Here is a 19,316-nt window from a genome sequence, read left to right on the forward strand (position 1 = left end):
CAAAAGATTTTTAGAGGATTTTTGTCTGGAGTACGACACACAGAGCATAATACTTTAGGACTGTAATTGCAATGATAATTGTAATTATAATGGATTGTAACACATTGCAATTGTAACAGCAATTGATAATAAAATTCGAACTGAATATAATTACAATCTAAATAACAATTACATTACAATTGATAGTAACTGATTGCAGTTGTCATTGACTGTAATCAGTTTTAACTGTGACAGTAATTAAGAATTAGCAGTGAAAGATTAAACAGAAGACAAAGTACACAGAAGTGCATTTAAAAATGAGACCAGTAGGCACTTCTTTGGGTTGTAGAAGTCTGGAACAATATGTTGTTGAAGGCAATATCCTTCTAATGTCACAAATATACAATGTCTTCTTCCAATAAACAGCCGGATGAGATCAACGAGGTCATTTAACTAACAGCAGCCAAGAGCCTAGATGGGCTGAACAGCACTGACTGATCTGCAACAGTTCTTATGTCCTTAGAATAATTGCAGAAAGGCAGACTTAACCTCAAGAATAAGTGATGTACAAGTCAAATAATTTGCTCTTAATATTTCAGCAAAGAATAAGTATAAAACATAACTACTTTCTTGTAATCGAAAGAAACCAGGCTTCGCCTGCACAGAAATCACCTGCCCCCACACGCAGTGATCTCGTGCGGATCAAAGACACTCGGTTCAATATTTCATTAAACCCAGCTGAAACATAACAGCTCAATTTGTGAAAATGAATACTGATGTAAAGCAAACTTACAGCGCTGGATGGGTAAGTACTAAGCTGCATAATCTTTAGCAATTTAGCACATTGTAAGTTAAACGATGGTCCTTTCTATCTTTGATTTAAACAACTCAAAAAAGTGTCAGCAGAGCAAGTGTTTATGGAACAGCATGGACAGCATACTAAGCGCTCAATTTTTCTGGTGAACCAAATATTTTCCCTGTTGTTTCAAATAGAAAAAAAAAGCTTTAAAAAAATAACCAAATTTTTTAATAAAGTTAGACAGGAATACCTAAAATACCATTAGGTGTTTTAAACATTTTATCATATTACGCCAAAGGGTAGTCAACGACTACGTTTTTTCTAAAAAGAAAATCTTGTTAAGGTGTCACTTTCTTTTAATTCTTATTTTTTCATGTCTTAAGCAGAATTAAGACATTACATGCTTCCTGCACAAAGGTCACTCAAAGATAAGGGCCATGAACTCGAAATGTCAGTGTAAGTTTGCTGAAATACGCCGGACCTGAGCTTAGCAATCCAGATGTCACAAAACATGGACTTTTTCTGATGTTTCATTAGCTGCTGCTACTAAAACTCATTCGAGCACTGTGGTAATCTTAAAACTGTTTACTGAGATTTTCATTAATATAAAACAAAGAAACATTGGCATACTGTACGTCAGATTATGCAATGCATTAATATCTTGAAGTAAAATGGCATGCTCTTAGCCAGCTCAGTAAAGAAAGCTACAGTGAAATACTAAAATGAAAGGGTTCCATTTGCAACAGTATTTGCCAAATCGTAAATTAACTTCATTCTTATGCTCCAACAAAATACATACAGTATTTTATTTTTATGAAATAAAATGAACTGCCAAATAAACTTTATTGTCTTCCCTTGGCTGTCAACAATCTAGTCTAACCATTTATTCCATATGTAACAAAACAAAATGTAGGAAATGAAAATCAAATTTATATGGAGATTTTTACAAAGCTACCCAAATACTGAATTAACAGCAGGGTACAAAGTGTGATACTTAAATCATGAAGCTTTTTGAGGACCAACATTTCTGGTCATATTTGAACTGTCAGCTAGATATTTTTCTAATAGAAATATATTTCAAAAACAGATTAATTTAACAAAGACTGTTTTAGAAATGTGATTCTTAATAGAGGAGAACACTTTAAAATATTGTTTTAGATGTCAAGAATAACATACTATGATCAGTATAATAATCAGTTTGATAAATACTATTCTTTCAGCAGCTTTCTCTCCTGGTTTCCCTTTGGTTAAAGGGCTGTACCCAGATTCTACATAAATGAAACTGTGGGGTTTGCTTAAACCTTCAGTGAAAAGAAAGATATTAATTTTATCATACACTAGACACCAAACTGTAACTACAATGTAGCGGCAAAGGCACTTTAAATGAAGTTGAAATAATCACACTACAGTAAAAAAATAAGAACATACAGTATGTATGATCCTCATGCCCTGTCTTCTTTAAAAAATAATGATGCATGTTCAAAATGTTCTCTTGAACATATTCCCTTCAATAACAACGCTTCTGAAGAGAGAGGTTTATAAGACAAACATGGTCATAAAATGATCATTCTAACTACAGCAGCGGTAAGTTAATACACCCATGTTTTACCTGTATGTAACTCCTACCACAGAAATGATGAACATGTGAGCTCAGCATAGCAGATGTGCACAGATAGCCTCTTCTTTATATTTCATAAATGCCCGGTTCCGACTATTACTAATTTACACGGTCCAAACCATCTTGGAGTACAATCTATTGGAAGCAAGAACCACGCAGTCGAGTGCTACAGTGGACAACAGATTATGATTAGTGCTGTGGAAAGCGCACTTAACTTCGGAGGTTAACATGCCATCTTCGTGATCATGCTAAAACGGACGGTCAAAAAAGATAGAAAAAAATGAGCAATTGCAAAATAAAGGTTTGCAGGACAAAAACAAAAAACTGAAACAATGAGAGATGGGGAGGAAGGTGGTATTAGGCAAAGTTACAGCATTTTTTTTCTGTCATGCCAGTTTTTTCTTTAATGCTTGAATAGATGAGGGAGGGATTTCTAGCCATTCTTGTCGATCAATGCAAAGACGTTTTAGAAAGCAGTTTTCCTCATGGTAATAAATATATTTCAAACGAAAAAAAAACTGCTTCTTGCTTCTGTGTATATTTCTCAAACCCGAAATATGGAATTTCTCAAAGATATCTTCTTAGATATTAGTACAGATGAAGGTCCCCTTTCAAACTAAAACTTTCATAAAGGCTGAACGTACCCAATGACCTAATGAAAGCAACACAACAAAGGCAGAAGTCAGTCAGTTACTGTATGATAATGGATATTTGTGACATTAGAGGGGCATTTAAAATATTGGTTTTTTTTTCTCCAAAATATTTTTGTCTTTAAAATATCAAAATATTTCTGTTAATGTTTTGCAAATCTTTATTTTTTGTATTTTGTTACAATCAAGTCTACAATAAATTTGACCAAGAAAGTAACTGAGTTGTACAGAATTTACATGTTGTAATAGGGGCATAAGCATTTATTTACTAAATGTGTTATTTATTAAAATTCTTCTATAATTACATTGCAAACTATGCAGTCCTGCTTACGATTATCTGTAAATGGCATTATACAGCATTTGTCACTGAAGCCATATTTATACAATCCTAGGTTTGAAATGTGTCCAGACTAGCATATAAGCAGGACAGACGAAGTTCATTCTTAAGAAGAAGAATTTTATAGGTTTTCATTCCATACTTGGGTTGGAACACAAAAATGTTCAGTTTGAAAGGGGAAAGCCAGATCTGAAGAAGTAATTTACTCATGCATAGAAAAGTGTGGCAGAAAGCACTGATGTTGCACGAAGTGGTTACTTACAGGTAATAAGTGTAGGAGTGATAGCTTCTTCTGCCAAGTGGGGTGGTGGTAGGTTTTAAGCAGTGGTGGGGAAAAATGGAATGGAAGGAAAGAAAAGTAAAATATTAATGTTTAAAAATATAAATGAACAAAACTAGATATGGTGGCATAAGTGAAGGTTACTAGTGGTTGTGAGGGCAAGGTGACCGCTGGGAATATGTCATGCAAAATAGAATAAATGCAGAATTCTTTCTGAAAGGGAGTACTGCGAACATTAATTAAAAACAATATGCATACAGGATAAACTACAGTTAACGAAAGTCCAAAAAGACTGGTTTATATCAAAGAGGGTTTCTAAATCTGTAATTTAAAAATTGGTATTGACGTATTGGACCACATTTGTTTAAAAAAAAAAGGAATCGGAAACGTTAAGGAAGGTTGATTAGAAGAGCCAGATGTTTTTTAAAGGGTGTTATTAGAAGAACTTGCGTTGACAGGGCAATTATTTAAGTGTAAAAATCAATGGAAAATCCAGATGAAAACCTTTTTTTCCCCCAATCCAGGGAAGGCAATATCACTTCTTAACTGAAACGACTATTCATTAACATCTTGATGATTTAATTAAAATGTTAATAATTCTAATATTCAAACATATGAGTATTTCAGCAATCTCACATTTTCTTAGTCACTGAACTGCAAACACTTTCAATTAAAAGGTCGCCATGAAAAGCAAATGTAGAATTTCACTCATTTATTGAAAGCAAGGCATATGACAGGCAATTATTCACTTTATATACCATTCAAAAATCTTTTTTCAACATTAAGTTGTTTTCATGTTTTAAAAAAAAACATCATAGCCTGAACATCACTCTTTATTTCCTAACGATTGTTCTAATTCAGGAATGTCAAGTTACTGCAATGTTTGCACACCACCTCCTATAATCTAGTACAAACTTAGAAAAACTCTCATAATATGTTATTGCAGGCTTTACTGCGCACACAGAAGTTTCTTATTTGCACAGCAGTCACTCCTAGGGCTGCAGCACAGAATATAGAAATGCTTGCCTGGCATGGGACTACAGTTAATGTAAACTTGCCTCTAGCTACATGCTGAAGGCATCTCTTTGAAAAATGTGCTTTCATCAATTTTTCTTTCTTATCTGCTTTTTTTCTTAGATAAGCCTCAGAAATATTTCCCTATTCCCACTCCCAGGTCATTAAAACAGTGGCATTTGTTTGAGCATTGCAAAGACAGTAATTAATATTTCATTGTATATTGTACATCAGCATTATAAACAGTTTAATGGGTTTTATCAATGCAATCAAATCAATTATTAAACAATTTGAAAATGCAGCAGTTAGAAGGTGAAGAGGCAAGCACTGTGGATTACTTTTGGCCCTGAAGATTAATGGCCATAATACATCCTGTTTTTCTGAACATAATCTACCACAAATCCAATATTTTTGTCTTACCATTTAAAATATGAATTGCTCTTTATGTGCAAACACAAGCATAAGCACAAACTGTGTATATGCAGCAGTGCACACAAGGATCCAAAGACATCATGTATGATTCTTCTAATTTAAATAATCCAGTGATCCTTTTAATTAAGGTTTTAGTTACCTTGTAAAAGCATTCCAACTTGTAACACTTTAATAAAATTCAAGATTTAACTTCCAAATTACAAAGACAGTAAATACAGTTCCACATGTAAGAACATGTGCAACATTTTGAAGCACAGTACATCTGAATGTATTTTTTAACAAGTCAGGGATGTCTCTTACCTCTTCTTCATCACGAGCACGACGCCCAGGAAGATGATGACGAAGAGGAGGATGCCAGCGATGACGCCAGCGATCTTCACAGTGTGATCGGTCTGCTTCTCAGGCTCCACAGCATCAGGCTTTCGAGTGGCAGCGCCTGCAACCATGTCAGTTTGTAAAGAGAAACAACCGTATTACAGCAGGTTCACAGGAGGGGAATGCTAACATGCATTTGTAGCACACAACTCCTGGTGACCTCAGCCACAAAAATGCAAGGGTTGGGCACTTTCCTAATGAAAAGAGAAGAATCATGCTAGAGAATCATGTGGAGGACAGTATTAAACTGCTCTCTAACAACAGCGCAACAACAACAACAACTGATTTTATTCCCCTCATATCCCATCTTCTTTCAACAGAAGTTACCTCAGCTTTAGCTCTTATACCAATTACCACCAATACAACTGTGTAGCTGAAACCACAACAAGCATTTCGTTACTTTACATCATGCCTTCATTTATGGCCTGTTCACAATTACTGTGAACTAGGGATACTCAGTATGTAGCCCTGTTCCACAGAAGAACTTTTCACCATTCATCTCCCCAGGTACTTAGCTAATCATGATGGAGTTAAATTAATCAAGAAGCCAACTAAAACAAAGCCCAGCATGAAATTAAATGCAAGTGCAGAATATTAAGTAGCTGTGGTGTACTTATGTTATACAAGCTGATAAACAGGCACATTGAGATGAATACAAAAGGCAGAATAGCAGAGTGAGTGGTTTTTATTTTTTTATGCACATAAACCTTTAACAGACCCAATGCAGAATACTGGAGGAGGAAAAAACATCAACATCTTTAAAACATTAAGCCTGGTTGAGCATTTTCTTTACCAAATCAACAAATAAATCAAAATTACACACAACCTCATTTTTTCATTCAAAAATATTTTCTAGGACTTAAGGTTAAAAGGAATTTTTTACAACTTGAAAGGAAATACCAATGGCTATAGTCAATATCCAGGAGGCAAAACAAAACCTTTCCTTCATAGCCTACACTTGGGTGGGCTGATATCCATTTTAGCTGAACTCTTCCCTGGGATTTAATTTACAAACTGGTTTCATTTCATTTAAGGAGCTGGATAACAAGTGCATTTAAAGATTTTTTTAAAATGTCATTTTTACGTATTGTATCACCCTTCATGTCAAGACACCCTGGAATGCTTTCAAAAAGAGAAATATTGTATTTTAAGTAGGTTTTCATTTGTGTGTAAACTAAAAGTTACTTTATGTAACTTTCTCATGCAGAACTAACAAGTGAACTATGAAAACTCATAGAGTGTCAAACAATCTAAAAATATACTGTAGTGTAAAGTTACGAATTTAAGCACTATGGACTTTATGACTAAATTCAGATTTAAACATTTAAACATGTTTATTGACCGAAGATTGTTTAGCTGAACGAAAGCTGAATCCCAAGCCCTGCTCTTATGAATTCCCATAATTTTCATCATGTTATATATTCCACTTTCACACTGGCACCTAACCATACAACATGTCTCTCAAGCCCTTGTTTTGCTGTAACCTTTCTCCTCAATAATTTATTTTTCATAAATGAAGCAGTCATTTCTCACCGTATTAGCTCTAGTACCTGAGAAAGTGAGATAAGCTCATTGGCCATGCATTTCAGCACCAATTGTTTTTTTGAACACAATAAGCACTTCTTCTTGCCTTTGGATATCCAAATGTGGGTCACATCTGGCGAGCAAAAAGACTCCTTCTAAGCAATTTATTCACGAAGCAGGCAGCAGCTGATGATCACACCACTGGCATACACATTTAATATCTGTTTAAATGAGATAACCAACACCTAGCAGCAACCACTGTTTTAGTACTTCCGGGCCTCCCTGTTTTAAGAACACTGTTTGGACTGTTTACTGCATAATGTGATGGAACGTCAGACAGGTGCCTGATGAAATATCCATTTCCTCTTGCTAAATGAGTTCAGGATGAAAAATGTCAGAACACACTGTTCAATTCACTAAACTGAATCTATTTTTCTGCCACCACCACTTTTTCAATCAAAATGTGACAACATCCATCATGCGAAGCGCCCTGCTATCGTTTGAGCCTTGATAGATGGTGTTGGAAGCCTGGTCTCATTTCTAAAAAAAAATACTATTTTACTTTCACTGACACACATACTACAGGCTGCAATTCTGCAAAATTATTGTAATAGGAAGTCAATTCACAACTACGTATTGTATACACATAAACAACCCCATGCATCAGTAACAGCCTGCCATCCACACAGAGGATGGAACAGATTTGGAGATTGAACTTAACATTTTGATTGAGTCTCACTCACTCCAAATGTTGTTATAAACATATCATCTACACACTATATTTAGATGACTCCATAGAACAGGTATCTACGAGGTATCAACTCACTATGTTGCACTATGTGCTAACCAATTTGTAATTGACTGCTGTACAGTTCAAGAAAATAAACTTTAATTAAAACACTGAAACTCAGAAACAAAAAATCCACGTGTTACCTTTTAATAATTAAACAGAAAGCATATGGTATATTTGACAACCACAAATACAGCAAATATCTTAGCAAATTAGATTATACATTATTACTTTATAAACTGAAATTGAGTGCTTCCCAGAGTATCCATAGAACAATACATGTGACTTCTGAATACTGCCACAACTGGATTACTACAGCTAAATCATTCCATACACTTGGGGAAAAAAAAGCACTTCAAGATAAAATATGTTGAAGACTACAAAACTGATTAAAGTTTCCAGTGTCTTATAATGACATCTGCTTCTGCTGCTTTACTAAAGAGAAGGAGATTGGTGTGAAAATATCCTTATAACAGCTACTGTAAATACAGGCTCCATTTTATTTAAAAAAATTAAAAAGCCTATTTCACCAAAACCCAGAAACTACAAGAACTGACAGGAGGTGCTGTACCATCTAAGCGGTATCAAAGCACGTTTGTATTCCTCTCTTTATGGGGACTAAATGAAATCCAGTATTAGACACTGGATCCAATTCCACCACTCTGGCATCGCTTTGCTTAATTACAATAAACAAAACAATGTCAGAAATGCTAAGGGGATTTGGCACTTTCACATCATCAGCTAACCATTTCAGGAGATTTGACACTGGCTTAATCTGACCCATCATCCATTAGGGTGTAAATTTTCTAATAATGTAGGGAAAATGCTGCTTTATCTTCCAATGTTGTTATTGCAAGTTCAATTTACAGTGCTTCTGTGGTTTTCTAGCAACATTTGTTAACCATTTAAGCAAGAAGCAAGTTGAGAAAACTGGTGAATATTTCAATGTAACAGTCTGCCCAAGAGAAACAGCCCACCCAATTATTCTCATCTACTAATCAATTCTGTAGCTTATGTATGAGGGTGGTTCTGAGCCCAACATGAAAGATCAAACCAGTCCACCATTCTCGTAGCTGCCTAGAGTAACCTCAAAGAGCAGAGTCACATGTCTCCACAGTAGCGTGGGCTGTTCCTTATTTATGAGCTGTTTTATACAGGTGTGCCATGGACGCTGAAGGCAATCAGCATGACCAGGTGCAGTGGACAAACACAATGGCACTCAATGCAGTGAACGTGTATGGGGACGATGCATGAAAACTGAATGGGCTGAAAAATCCCGTGCTGGCAAAAGAAAGAGCTCACAAAGACGGCAACAGATCAGGGGAGCTGGCAGCTGTGGTTATAAAAAAAGCAACAAGGGTCTGGAAGATCACTGCCTTACATTATATAGCAAGCTGCCAAGGAAGCTGAGCTGTGGGATAACAGTGAACATCTCCCAGCCCCTCAACAGACCTATAGTGTGCCCAAGTGAAAAAGCCAGCAATTTATTTTCTGATTATAGCCTAATATCAGTCTATAAAGGATTTCTTTCAAACTGGGAAAAGAAAGTAACAAAGGCAGTGGCTTTCATTTTTCACACCTGCAACACAGGTCTTGCAAGATCTTTATGACTTTGCTAATGTATCCGAGAAAAAAAAAGACATTTGTGTCAGAAATTCATAAAAACAAAAAAAAAACTCCCAAACCCATGAAATTCCTCATCCTTTTTTTTCAGTCTTTCTACTGTATTATAGATGGTGCTGCCAATGTTAACGTGACAAATATATCACATAAAGCAAATAAAAATAGGTCATAAATCACACTTGACACAACAGGTCATTAAAATGCATTCTGTTGGTGTGGGAGAGGCCAGACACCTCTCTCTTACTTTACATGAAATCACAGACAGATGGAGATGAATTAAGCCATCTTTCTAAACCTATAACTGGTAAAAAATAGTAAACACTTAGGAATTCTGAAAGTGTTTATCACCTACTGTACATGTACATTTAGCATTTTTTTTATTTTGCTGATACTGATTTCATACTTCACATCCAACATTTATTGTAGTGATCTCCATTTGTAAACTACAGTATATAGAAAAGTAGTTTTTCCTTAATTTCATTTTTCATTTCTCTTAATTTCATTGTTATTCTCTTTAAAATGCATAAATCAATGTATTTACTATGACTACCTTGTAATATGTAATAAACAAAACTGAGAAAAAATGTAGTTTTTACCAGAATGCACAGTGGCATACAGTAATTATCTTTTGAAGACATTTTTATGTGAACAGAGTAACAATCTTTCCTGGTGTAAAATATTTTTGGATTCAACAAACCATTTGACATTGCAAAATGAATCAATCTCAAAGTTTAAAAAAGATTACCTTGTTGAATCTTCTCTATGGTGATACAGAAGTATAATGTCTCTTTAAATTCCACCTAAACCTCAAACCTCAACATAAAACAGACTATTAGGTTTTAATACTTAATAAGAAAACACTTTAATGGAGCAGGTTTTCCTATAAAAACTACACAATAACCTGTTGAAAAAATACACAGTAACCATTGCTATCCAAATTGCTTTTCTTTCCCAAAGACTAATAAGTTGAAGTTCAGTAATCTGCTGTGTATCATATAAGTTATGGTGCCTCACAGAAGAAAAGTCTAGTGATCACTTTAAGAAAAATAAATCCTTACACTTATATAGCGCTTTTCAGGACTCTCCACTCAAACACTTTACAGGCAATGGGGACCCTCCACCACCAATGTGAAGCCCCACCTGGATGATGTGATGTGATCCAAAGAGCACCAGTATGCTCACCACACATCAGAATGGGGAGGAGAACAGAGTGAAGAAGCCAGTTCAGAGAGGGGGGTTATTAGAAGGCCAGGATTGATAAAAGTCAGGGTGAAATTTGGCCAGGACATCGGGGTTTGGGGTATTATGTCTCATCTGGGGTATACTATCCCCATCCCCATCACTATACTGGGGCATTAGGACCCACACTGCCCACCATATAAGCACCCTCTATTGGTCCCACTAACAATTCTTCCAGGAGCAACCTTAGTTTTCCCAGGAGGTCTCCCATGCATGGTCACACCTGCTGGGTGATATAGCTGCTACAGTATAATCATTCTTGTTAAACTGCCAGAGATAATGTCAAAGCACAGAGTTGATATACAGTTTCCTGCTATCAGCTGGGGTCGAACAGCCTAAGTACTGCATGTGTCCAGTAAGTACACGAGGATTCTCTCTCTGATAGAAAATGAATTGTGTTATTTGTGCAGACTTATAAAAGTTAATACTACTGAAGTTCATATAAAAAAAACTTAATAAAACAACCAGGAAACTGTAATTCTTAGGTTTCTTCAGACCATCGTACTATTAAGAACAAGCCTTTCACAAATTCAAGCTCCTGGATAGTACAGAAGACTTGAATCTTAAACCAAGAGGTTAGGTTGGCTAGCTTATTGTTAACCCTTTGCTATACAGACCAGCTAAAACTTCAGTTCTCTTGCATAATGTGCCTCTCAGACGGTTTTGGATTGTGTTTGTATAGGGGAAGAATTGCATCCCCTTTAAATGTATCTTAGAGAGGGTTTGCAACTCACAGCATAACTAGTGGACTAAAACTATTTGTTTGCTTGTTACTGGATGTCTTTAAAATGTAATGAAATTATACAACTTTATTGCACCATTTTATAAAAGAATGCATATTTACATTGGAATTTACGGTACACTCTATAATAATATTTAACAGTTTTATCATCTTACATTACAGTTAACAGATTGTGAAAGCCGGCAGAGGTTTTACCTTTCATTTCCAGAAAAATAAATATTTAAATGTAATTTTCAGGCAGAGGGCTGAGGACAATGTCTTTGTCACACGTGCCTAAGTGTAAAGGTTTATAGTTTCACGGTGTTTCAAAAAAGACACTTAGTTTCCCTTTTGCAATAACTTGCAATAATTTTAAGAAAATCGGTTTATCCCATACACAGGTTCTAAAAAACAATCCCCACATACTGTAACTGTATCAGAAGGCTGTTTCTAAAAGATGACATTATTGATTTTTAAATAAGTAAAAAAAAATCTTTGATTCTCCCCAAGCCCTTTAGAGGAGACGTGACAGAACAATGACAAACCTCCCAGTTAACAAGAAGGATGAGACAAATCTCCCACACAAGGAACACAGAATGAAAACATGCAGTGGGTAAAACAAGCTAAAACTACGAGTCCAGGCAACACAGGAGCCCCACGCGCACTGCTCGTGACGCCGAGCGCCGCACACCAACACGCAGGGCCGGAGAGCGCGCCCAGAGACAGAAGGGGGATGTGCGGAACAGAAAGGAAGGGTGTGATGGCAGGTGGGTACATGAATGTCTGACCTGTTAGTTGGTTGTCGCCAGCAGCTGGGGCGATGCGAATGTATGGTGTTGTAAGCTGAGTCACGATTATCGCAGCTAAGGCAAAGGAAGAGTTCCAGGTCAGCATGCATGAAGAAAAAAAAAAGCCAGACTGAAGCTAAAGGCTTAGCACAGAAGAGATTCTTAGTCACAAAGCAAAAAAAGAGACTTTCTTCTTTTCCAATTTAAAGCGGAGCAGGAAATTCGTCGGAGCACAAAAAAAAAATTTTAATACCCGAATATCTTTACAATAGTTTACTCAATAAATCTTTGTAATGCCACTATCACTCCTAAATTTCTACAGGTACTATTTGCATTAAAAATGTCATCAGCTTACAATGGGTTCTGTGTTGACATTATAAATGCTTCATATGAGGCCGATTTATTTTCCCAATATTGCTTTTACATACAGTATAGCAATTTCATCAATTTCAGAACAAATTCAATCCCTTTAACAAAGCGCGATCGGTTGGCATACTGGCATATGCTGTGGTCTGGAATTCCAGTTAACACAAACACGTGCCATTAAAATACATGGGCTTGGCTCAAATTAGTCTGCAAAATAGTGTTTTGTACAAAATGGACACAATTTGCAGTCATTCACAAAAAGGAAAAGCAACAAAGAAGTCGAAACATCAGATGCAAAACAATTTGCGGGGCTGCAAATAAATAGTACGGACAAAAAAGACGGGTTGAACAGAATAACTAATTCACACAGAACAGCCTGGGCGCCATTAGAAAGATGGCATCTAGTAAGGAAAATAGATTATCTACCATCTGTGGACAATTAAATTCAAAACTGTGGCTGCAAAATATTTTAAAGACTTCCAGTTTAGTGCTAAATACGGGCTGTAACCGTTTCTCAGCCACAGCAGAGCCCATGTTAGAGCACCTTTCTCACAACATCCTGTACCCTCAGAAGAACATCAAAGCCATTTCCATCAGCGAGGAAGGAAAGAGCAGAGGAAAGCAAGCTGTTGTTGTAAGACATCGTTTGGAAATTCGGCACCAGTGCAGTGTTAACAGTGCGCAGAAGAGTTACGCTTGCATCTGTTAAGGTGGAATCCAAAACAGGCAGAAAGCTAAAATGAAATGCAGTGAGGGGACAAGGGCAAACTTACCACCTCCCCCTTTGCTACCTGAAACAATCTGACATTTGAACAAGTGGATTGAAATTTTCCAGAATATTGAAGAGCTGAGTGTAAGTTAAAACCGAGTAAACAAGTACAGTAAAAAAAAAAACACTCAAAATAATTGTTACGTGTCCAACAATACAGAATACAACCAGAAAATGTTTGACGCTTTTATTTAAATCATGCACATTAAAGGCACATCCTGCTTTCTTTAGTAACTGGTGGAGTTGCAAACATTACCTTTAGTGGCCACTCTAACACAGTCGATTTTGGTTTCCTGTGTGAACAGACAAAGGAGAAAAAGTCATTGTTTCTGATGCAGTCAGAGAAAACAAACATTTTCTGCAGTTCTATTTGGAGACCCATCAATTTGAGATGTGCCTGAGGATCAGCTGTGCACATGGTCCCACAGTAATAGAATGTCCCTCTCCCCAATCTGGAGAACACCCTGGCCATAAACAGCTGAAATGTAATAGACTTGGCATCTTGGGAAAACACTGTGGATAAATAGCTCAGGTGGCATTTACCTGCCAGATGACAGAAATCTATCTGGAATGCTGTGTGTGGCCTTAAATTTGGAGCACACTCACTGACCTTGAATCCTGCTTCCTTTCAACACCATGTGAGGCATTTTTAAAAATTTGATGGCAAATTTGGATTTGGCATAGTCACCACACATTGAAAAGCAGGCTGTAATAGCTGTTGGCACAGACATATCTTAGCTGTCAGAGACAGCCAGCAAAATAAAAAAAAGATCTCTTGATAGGACCGAGCACGAAACTGAAAACAATGCACGGAAGTACCGAGTGAAATCATATCTGCAATGTCCTTTTAGTTTTGCTTCAGTGTCGACTCCTGCTATTATGTTGCATTGCTGTCTGACAAAACAATGAGGCAGGAAATGAACATCTATTTCGCTCACATACAATTACAATTTGTTAATAAAACCTTCTCTGCAAATACAAACTTACAGTATGAAGGTGGCAATGACTTGGGACTGAATTTAAACCCTGATGCTTTACTGAAGTGGTCTTTTAATGGTATAATGCTTTAATTAACTGTAATATTAAATTATTTAAATTTAAATAAAAAAAACATGGTAGGTACTGTGAGTGTATAGTTCTACATCTGAAACTCAAAATCGACCAGCTACTGTATACAAACATATAAATAAAGAATTGTCAGGGGTTGATTCTTGAAAAATGTTTATGTTTTACAATTATTTAACCATATTAAAACGAAGATCCTTTAAAAAAGAAAACGCTGCATTTTGCATAGTGAATAAACAATTCTCAAATTAAAGGTTAAAAATGTAATAAAATTGAATTTGACATTTTCCTTTAATCCTAATACAAATGTACCTGTAATTTAAAATAGTGATATACAGTGAATTCAATATTCTGTGTATCTGAAAAAAAAATCAGTCATGCATTGCTCTTTTGTACATTACTGTATTTGAATTTCAGCAATTTACCACTTTGTTCAATAAATTCACCAACTGGTATTTGCGAATCTCTTCTAACAACATTGCATTTAAAACCTACTACATATAAATCTCTACTAACAACTTTTTAATATATAGATTAATTCCACAATTGTTCATAGATTACTTCCAGTCTTGGTTCACCAGCAATCATACCATCCATACAATGCACAGCATGTAAGATTTAATAAAATAATGAAACGTGTTTCTGTGCAGGCATACTGGTTGAAAAGATTTTCCTCTTTAAAATATTACCTTTTGTTCCTTTGAACATCATGCCATGATACTACAATGTCAAGGGGTTCACAATGGTTTCGTTCATTAAGAAATAACTATTTCATGTTCACCTTGTTATTCAACTAGACCTTCAAGTGAGGTTCTCAAGCATGACACTTCAAAAGAAACATACTGGATCATCAGAACCACATTATAATTATTGCTGGCCTGTTTAAGTCAGCCACATAAACACTTGAAACTTATAACTGTTTGATTACACTTTCACAAACTCAGAACAGTATAGAGATTTATTTGGCCAGTCAAAAGCTCAGAAACCCTCTACTTAATTAGAAATGTGAAATGCAGTTTTAATTTCAAATTAAACCAATGAGAAAAATTTGGATTATTTAATCAAAAACACCCACATTAGACACATCACACTGTAGATCAGTGAGTTAGCTCATGGTTTAAACTGCAGCTTTAGAAAATCCGTAATGATCTTCGAAGCAGTAATATGTTAACACACTGACCTCAATACTCAAAATTGTAAAATTCTCTATTTTAAAAATGTATAAATCTCATTTTGTTTGTATGAAACTGATCTTATAAAGCAGATCGAGACTGTAAACAATCCATCATGCATCTTTGATTTTATCTTTGGTATAACTGGAATAATTATTTACTAAGTAAATAATTTACTAATTTAGTAAGATTCTAAGTACGGTATTGGAATATGTAAGAAAAACAAGAATTATCAGAACTATGACTGGATCTATTGTTTGTTTTATCCGTGATTACCTTCGATGTGCCCTTTAAGACTACTATTGTTCTTTTCAGCAATGAGGAAGTCAGTCATGCTTTGGAAGTGCAATACTTGCATTGTTCCATTTTTTAATTCACTGAGTGGTTGATTGTTCAACACAGTTAAAGGAACAGCTCAGCATAGTACAAAGGAAACAATTAGTTTTTTTAATATAGCTGCATAGACCTACATATACTTATTTATTATACAAAGTTATAAATGTATACAAATTTGACGTAGTACATTATACTTGTTAAATTCCTGCTTTGCTTCTTTTGCATTACTGAACACCACTTTTGAAATTCCATTGTGATGCCGCAAGGGGCGTCATCCTTAAAGGCAGCACCTTCCCTGAAGCATCAAAGAGTTTGAGAATACTTCTGCCTCCAATAAGATGGCTTTGAGAGAACACCAGCGCGCAAGGTGGCGTCAACAGGCAATTTCTGAAACAGGAAACACTTGTAGTGTCCTGTTCCAGTCAATACAAATCGACTATAGAGCTGGGAGCAGGAGCACCTGAAGCTGGGGAAACACTGCAGAGTTAGAGTGTGTTGCCACACTCAAAACGCTGTGTGATGCTGTAGTTGTTACTCTATATTGTTTTGACTCTGAGTGGAAACGGACCATAGTAAGACCTGAGGATAAACGAAAAAGGAAATCAACCACTGCAAGACCAGAGGCTGAAAAGAGGACATAATGATGGGAGGACTCTACATGAAAGAAAAGAGCTGAAAGAAGGAAGATTTAAAGGACATAAAGCAAAGCACGACTAAGATCTGGAGGAGCATGCTGAACACGGAACACAAACCTGACAAGGTTATATGGGGGGCAAGTCTGAAATGACCTTTTTTTTCCCTTTCAGACAAATTGCTTTTTGTTAAAGAGACATGCCCTGGACAGTATAGCTGTTCCTGGTATTTAGATAGGGAAATTTAAGTTTGTCCAGAGCTCATACTACGAGCTAGGCTTCCTTTGAGTTTGTTGTTTTCTTTTTCCATGGCAGTTTTGCCAGAAATAATAAACACTGTTACACTACATGACTGACTCGGGGTGAGTCCATGCGCCAAGCCCTGTCTATATCAGTGTATATTGATGCCCCCCGCGGCATCACATTGCGTTATTAGTTTACCCAGCCCAGTTCAATTGACAGGGCTCTTTAGAGCCATTCAAGACTAACGTTTATTTTAAAATCCTGCAACCAGATCTGCAACTTTGAATTCCTTGGTTTTCAGTAATCCGATTAATAAACATTTTTAGACTACCTGGAGGAAAGGACATTGCTAGGGTTTTAATCCTCTGATTTGAGCCAATACTTTCGATCCCTAAGGAAAGCACTATAAATACACAATTGTAGAGGAAATTATATTTAATTTCAGACACTTTAGTTTATCATTTGTGCAATGTGCTGAAATGCTAAGAAAAGCTGGTGAAATGCTAATTCTTAAATGTATATATTTTAATCCATTTCATTACCATTTATGTTTAATGGTGATATTCTACATGTAACATAAAAATATATATATTTTCTATACCTATTGTTACATATATAGGTTATATATATACAGTACACACCATACTGTTACTTACCCCATTTGCTGTGCTGACAGCCTGATAGAAAATGCTATAGCTTTTGTGAGGAAGGAGTGGGACATTCCAATATCCATTATAGGTTTTATTATCACCAATACTGAATCTCTGGGGAGACTGAATGCCACCAGCAGGAAATTCAGCAGTGAAGTAGTACTGGGAATTTAAGAGAGAGGCATTCTGAAAGTGGATTGGCACAGGGTAACAGCGCAGGATCTCGGCCGCCTTCTTAGCTCTTCGAGGACGCTCCTCTTCCACAACGACCTGGTAAACACTAGATGAAGAAGAGAAGAAAATAAGGTCACTGGAAACATATGGTTCTTTGTGGTGTTCTGGTGATTCTGAACTCAGCAGATATACCACATAATATTGCTACTCTAGCCCGAGTACACAGTCCATAGTGAGAATATTTAAACAGCCAAGTCACATGCCTTTTTGCATATAGAAAATAATAAAGGATGAAAGGGATGAACAAAAGATCCAAGAAAAAAAACCCATCATGCCATGTCTCTGTGGGATCCTTGAAGAAAAAGACTGTTGGAATTTGTGGATCATTAAAAGTTAAGATCATTAACAATGAAACAAGCAAGATGGGGTGACTAACCAACTCCTGTCTGTAACCTTTTTATTTTGATTAATAACCCATGGACATGCATGAATATGTTTAAACCTCTAAACATAAACAGGTGAAACTGAGGCTCTGGGTCAATGTGAGCACTGCAAATGAAGAAGAGGTTAATTCCACCATTTTGAAAAGCAAAAGTAAAGAAGAAAAACATTTTGGCTTTGGAGGCTTCTTAGGATTCAAATACGCTAATTCATAAATAATCACAGCATGATATTAGATTTTTTATACTGAACAACTAAACAAAGCAGTCTAGAATATGTTGAGTTCACTGTTAGGAGTATTCAGAGTACAAAACATCCTAACCTTTAATATTAAATAACCTACAAATAATAACTGAATCCAGCACAATAACCATAATAAGAAAGTTCTGGTGGTCTAAGAACAAGCATAACAGAATCTCGATTTATATCTGTGTGAAACAGTACGAATACAGAAATGTGATTTTATATTGGCAAAGGATCCATCTTAGGATCAGGACACAAACGGATTTAATTACTTTGGTAATGCCGACAGCCTTAGCTTGAATCGAGCTCTGGAAAAGGAGTATGATATTTAATTTACTGCAAGATGGCAGGATAGCAATACCTATCTATGTGGGAATTATCTGGTATAATATGAAGGCTTTTCTTATAAAATTCAGGCTTTGAAACCAATGCAGGATATTACTACACTGAACTCTGGCCCAGCTGGACAATGGATGTAAATGTGAGCAAAATACTAAAATAGGTTCTATTTCTTTAAAACTCCAGTGAAAAATTCTGAGACATATAATACTTAATAGAATCACTTTCTGTTTTTACTGATAAATTAGCAAAAAAAAACAGCAAGAATTGTAACTTGCTTAAAACCTTTTATATTTGGATAGAATTTCAACTACAGTAAGTACAAATCCAAAATCCAAAGCCTGTATTGACTCTGCAACATAGAGGATATTGGATAGCTCAAGGAATGAAAAAACTGAACTGAAATTAAAGTCCAGCCTTGACGACGGGGAGCTTTATTAACACGGCACAAGGCAGCATAATGGAACCATGTTGAGTAGAACACTATCAAACTAAAAATGGAATTTTTTTTCTTCTAGCAGCATAAGACAAATTAGCTTTGCAAGCATCCAGACTTCAGCTCTATTTGGTGTTTAATAATTCAAACACCTAAAGGTCAAACAGCTCTTTTCATTTCCTCTTTATCAAAGTCCTACCATTCGAGAAAAGAAAAACTACTAATATGCAACTGCATTGTTATCATCTGTAATGCAATTTAACCTATTAACATATTTTGTG

General features: G+C 35.9%; 1 protein-coding gene across 4 annotated transcripts in view; it reads right to left on the reverse strand.

Moving 5' to 3' along the window:
- LOC148831714 (receptor-type tyrosine-protein phosphatase mu) overlaps positions 1-19,316 on the reverse strand; it is a 242,427-nt gene that overhangs the window by 63,548 nt on the left and 159,563 nt on the right. The window contains exons 12-16 of one of the 4 annotated variants that reach the window (XM_088918655.1): positions 17,409-17,682; positions 13,561-13,597; positions 12,170-12,244; positions 5,410-5,545; positions 3,646-3,675 (exon numbers count right to left, since the gene is read on the reverse strand). In XM_088918655.1, the coding sequence (XP_088774781.1) occupies positions 3,646-3,675; positions 5,410-5,545; positions 12,170-12,244; positions 13,561-13,597; positions 17,409-17,682 (552 nt within the window). The remainder of the gene's footprint in view (positions 1-3,645; positions 3,676-5,409; positions 5,546-12,169; positions 12,245-13,560; positions 13,598-17,408; positions 17,683-19,316) is intronic. The other 3 variants (XM_088918656.1, XM_088918657.1, XM_088918658.1) reach the window with 3 other exon arrangements.

The sequence above is a fragment of the Atractosteus spatula genome, chromosome 6, assembly GCF_055471065.1.
Source record: "Atractosteus spatula isolate fAtrSpa1 chromosome 6, fAtrSpa1.hap1, whole genome shotgun sequence".
Lineage (NCBI taxonomy): Eukaryota > Metazoa > Chordata > Actinopteri > Semionotiformes > Lepisosteidae > Atractosteus > Atractosteus spatula.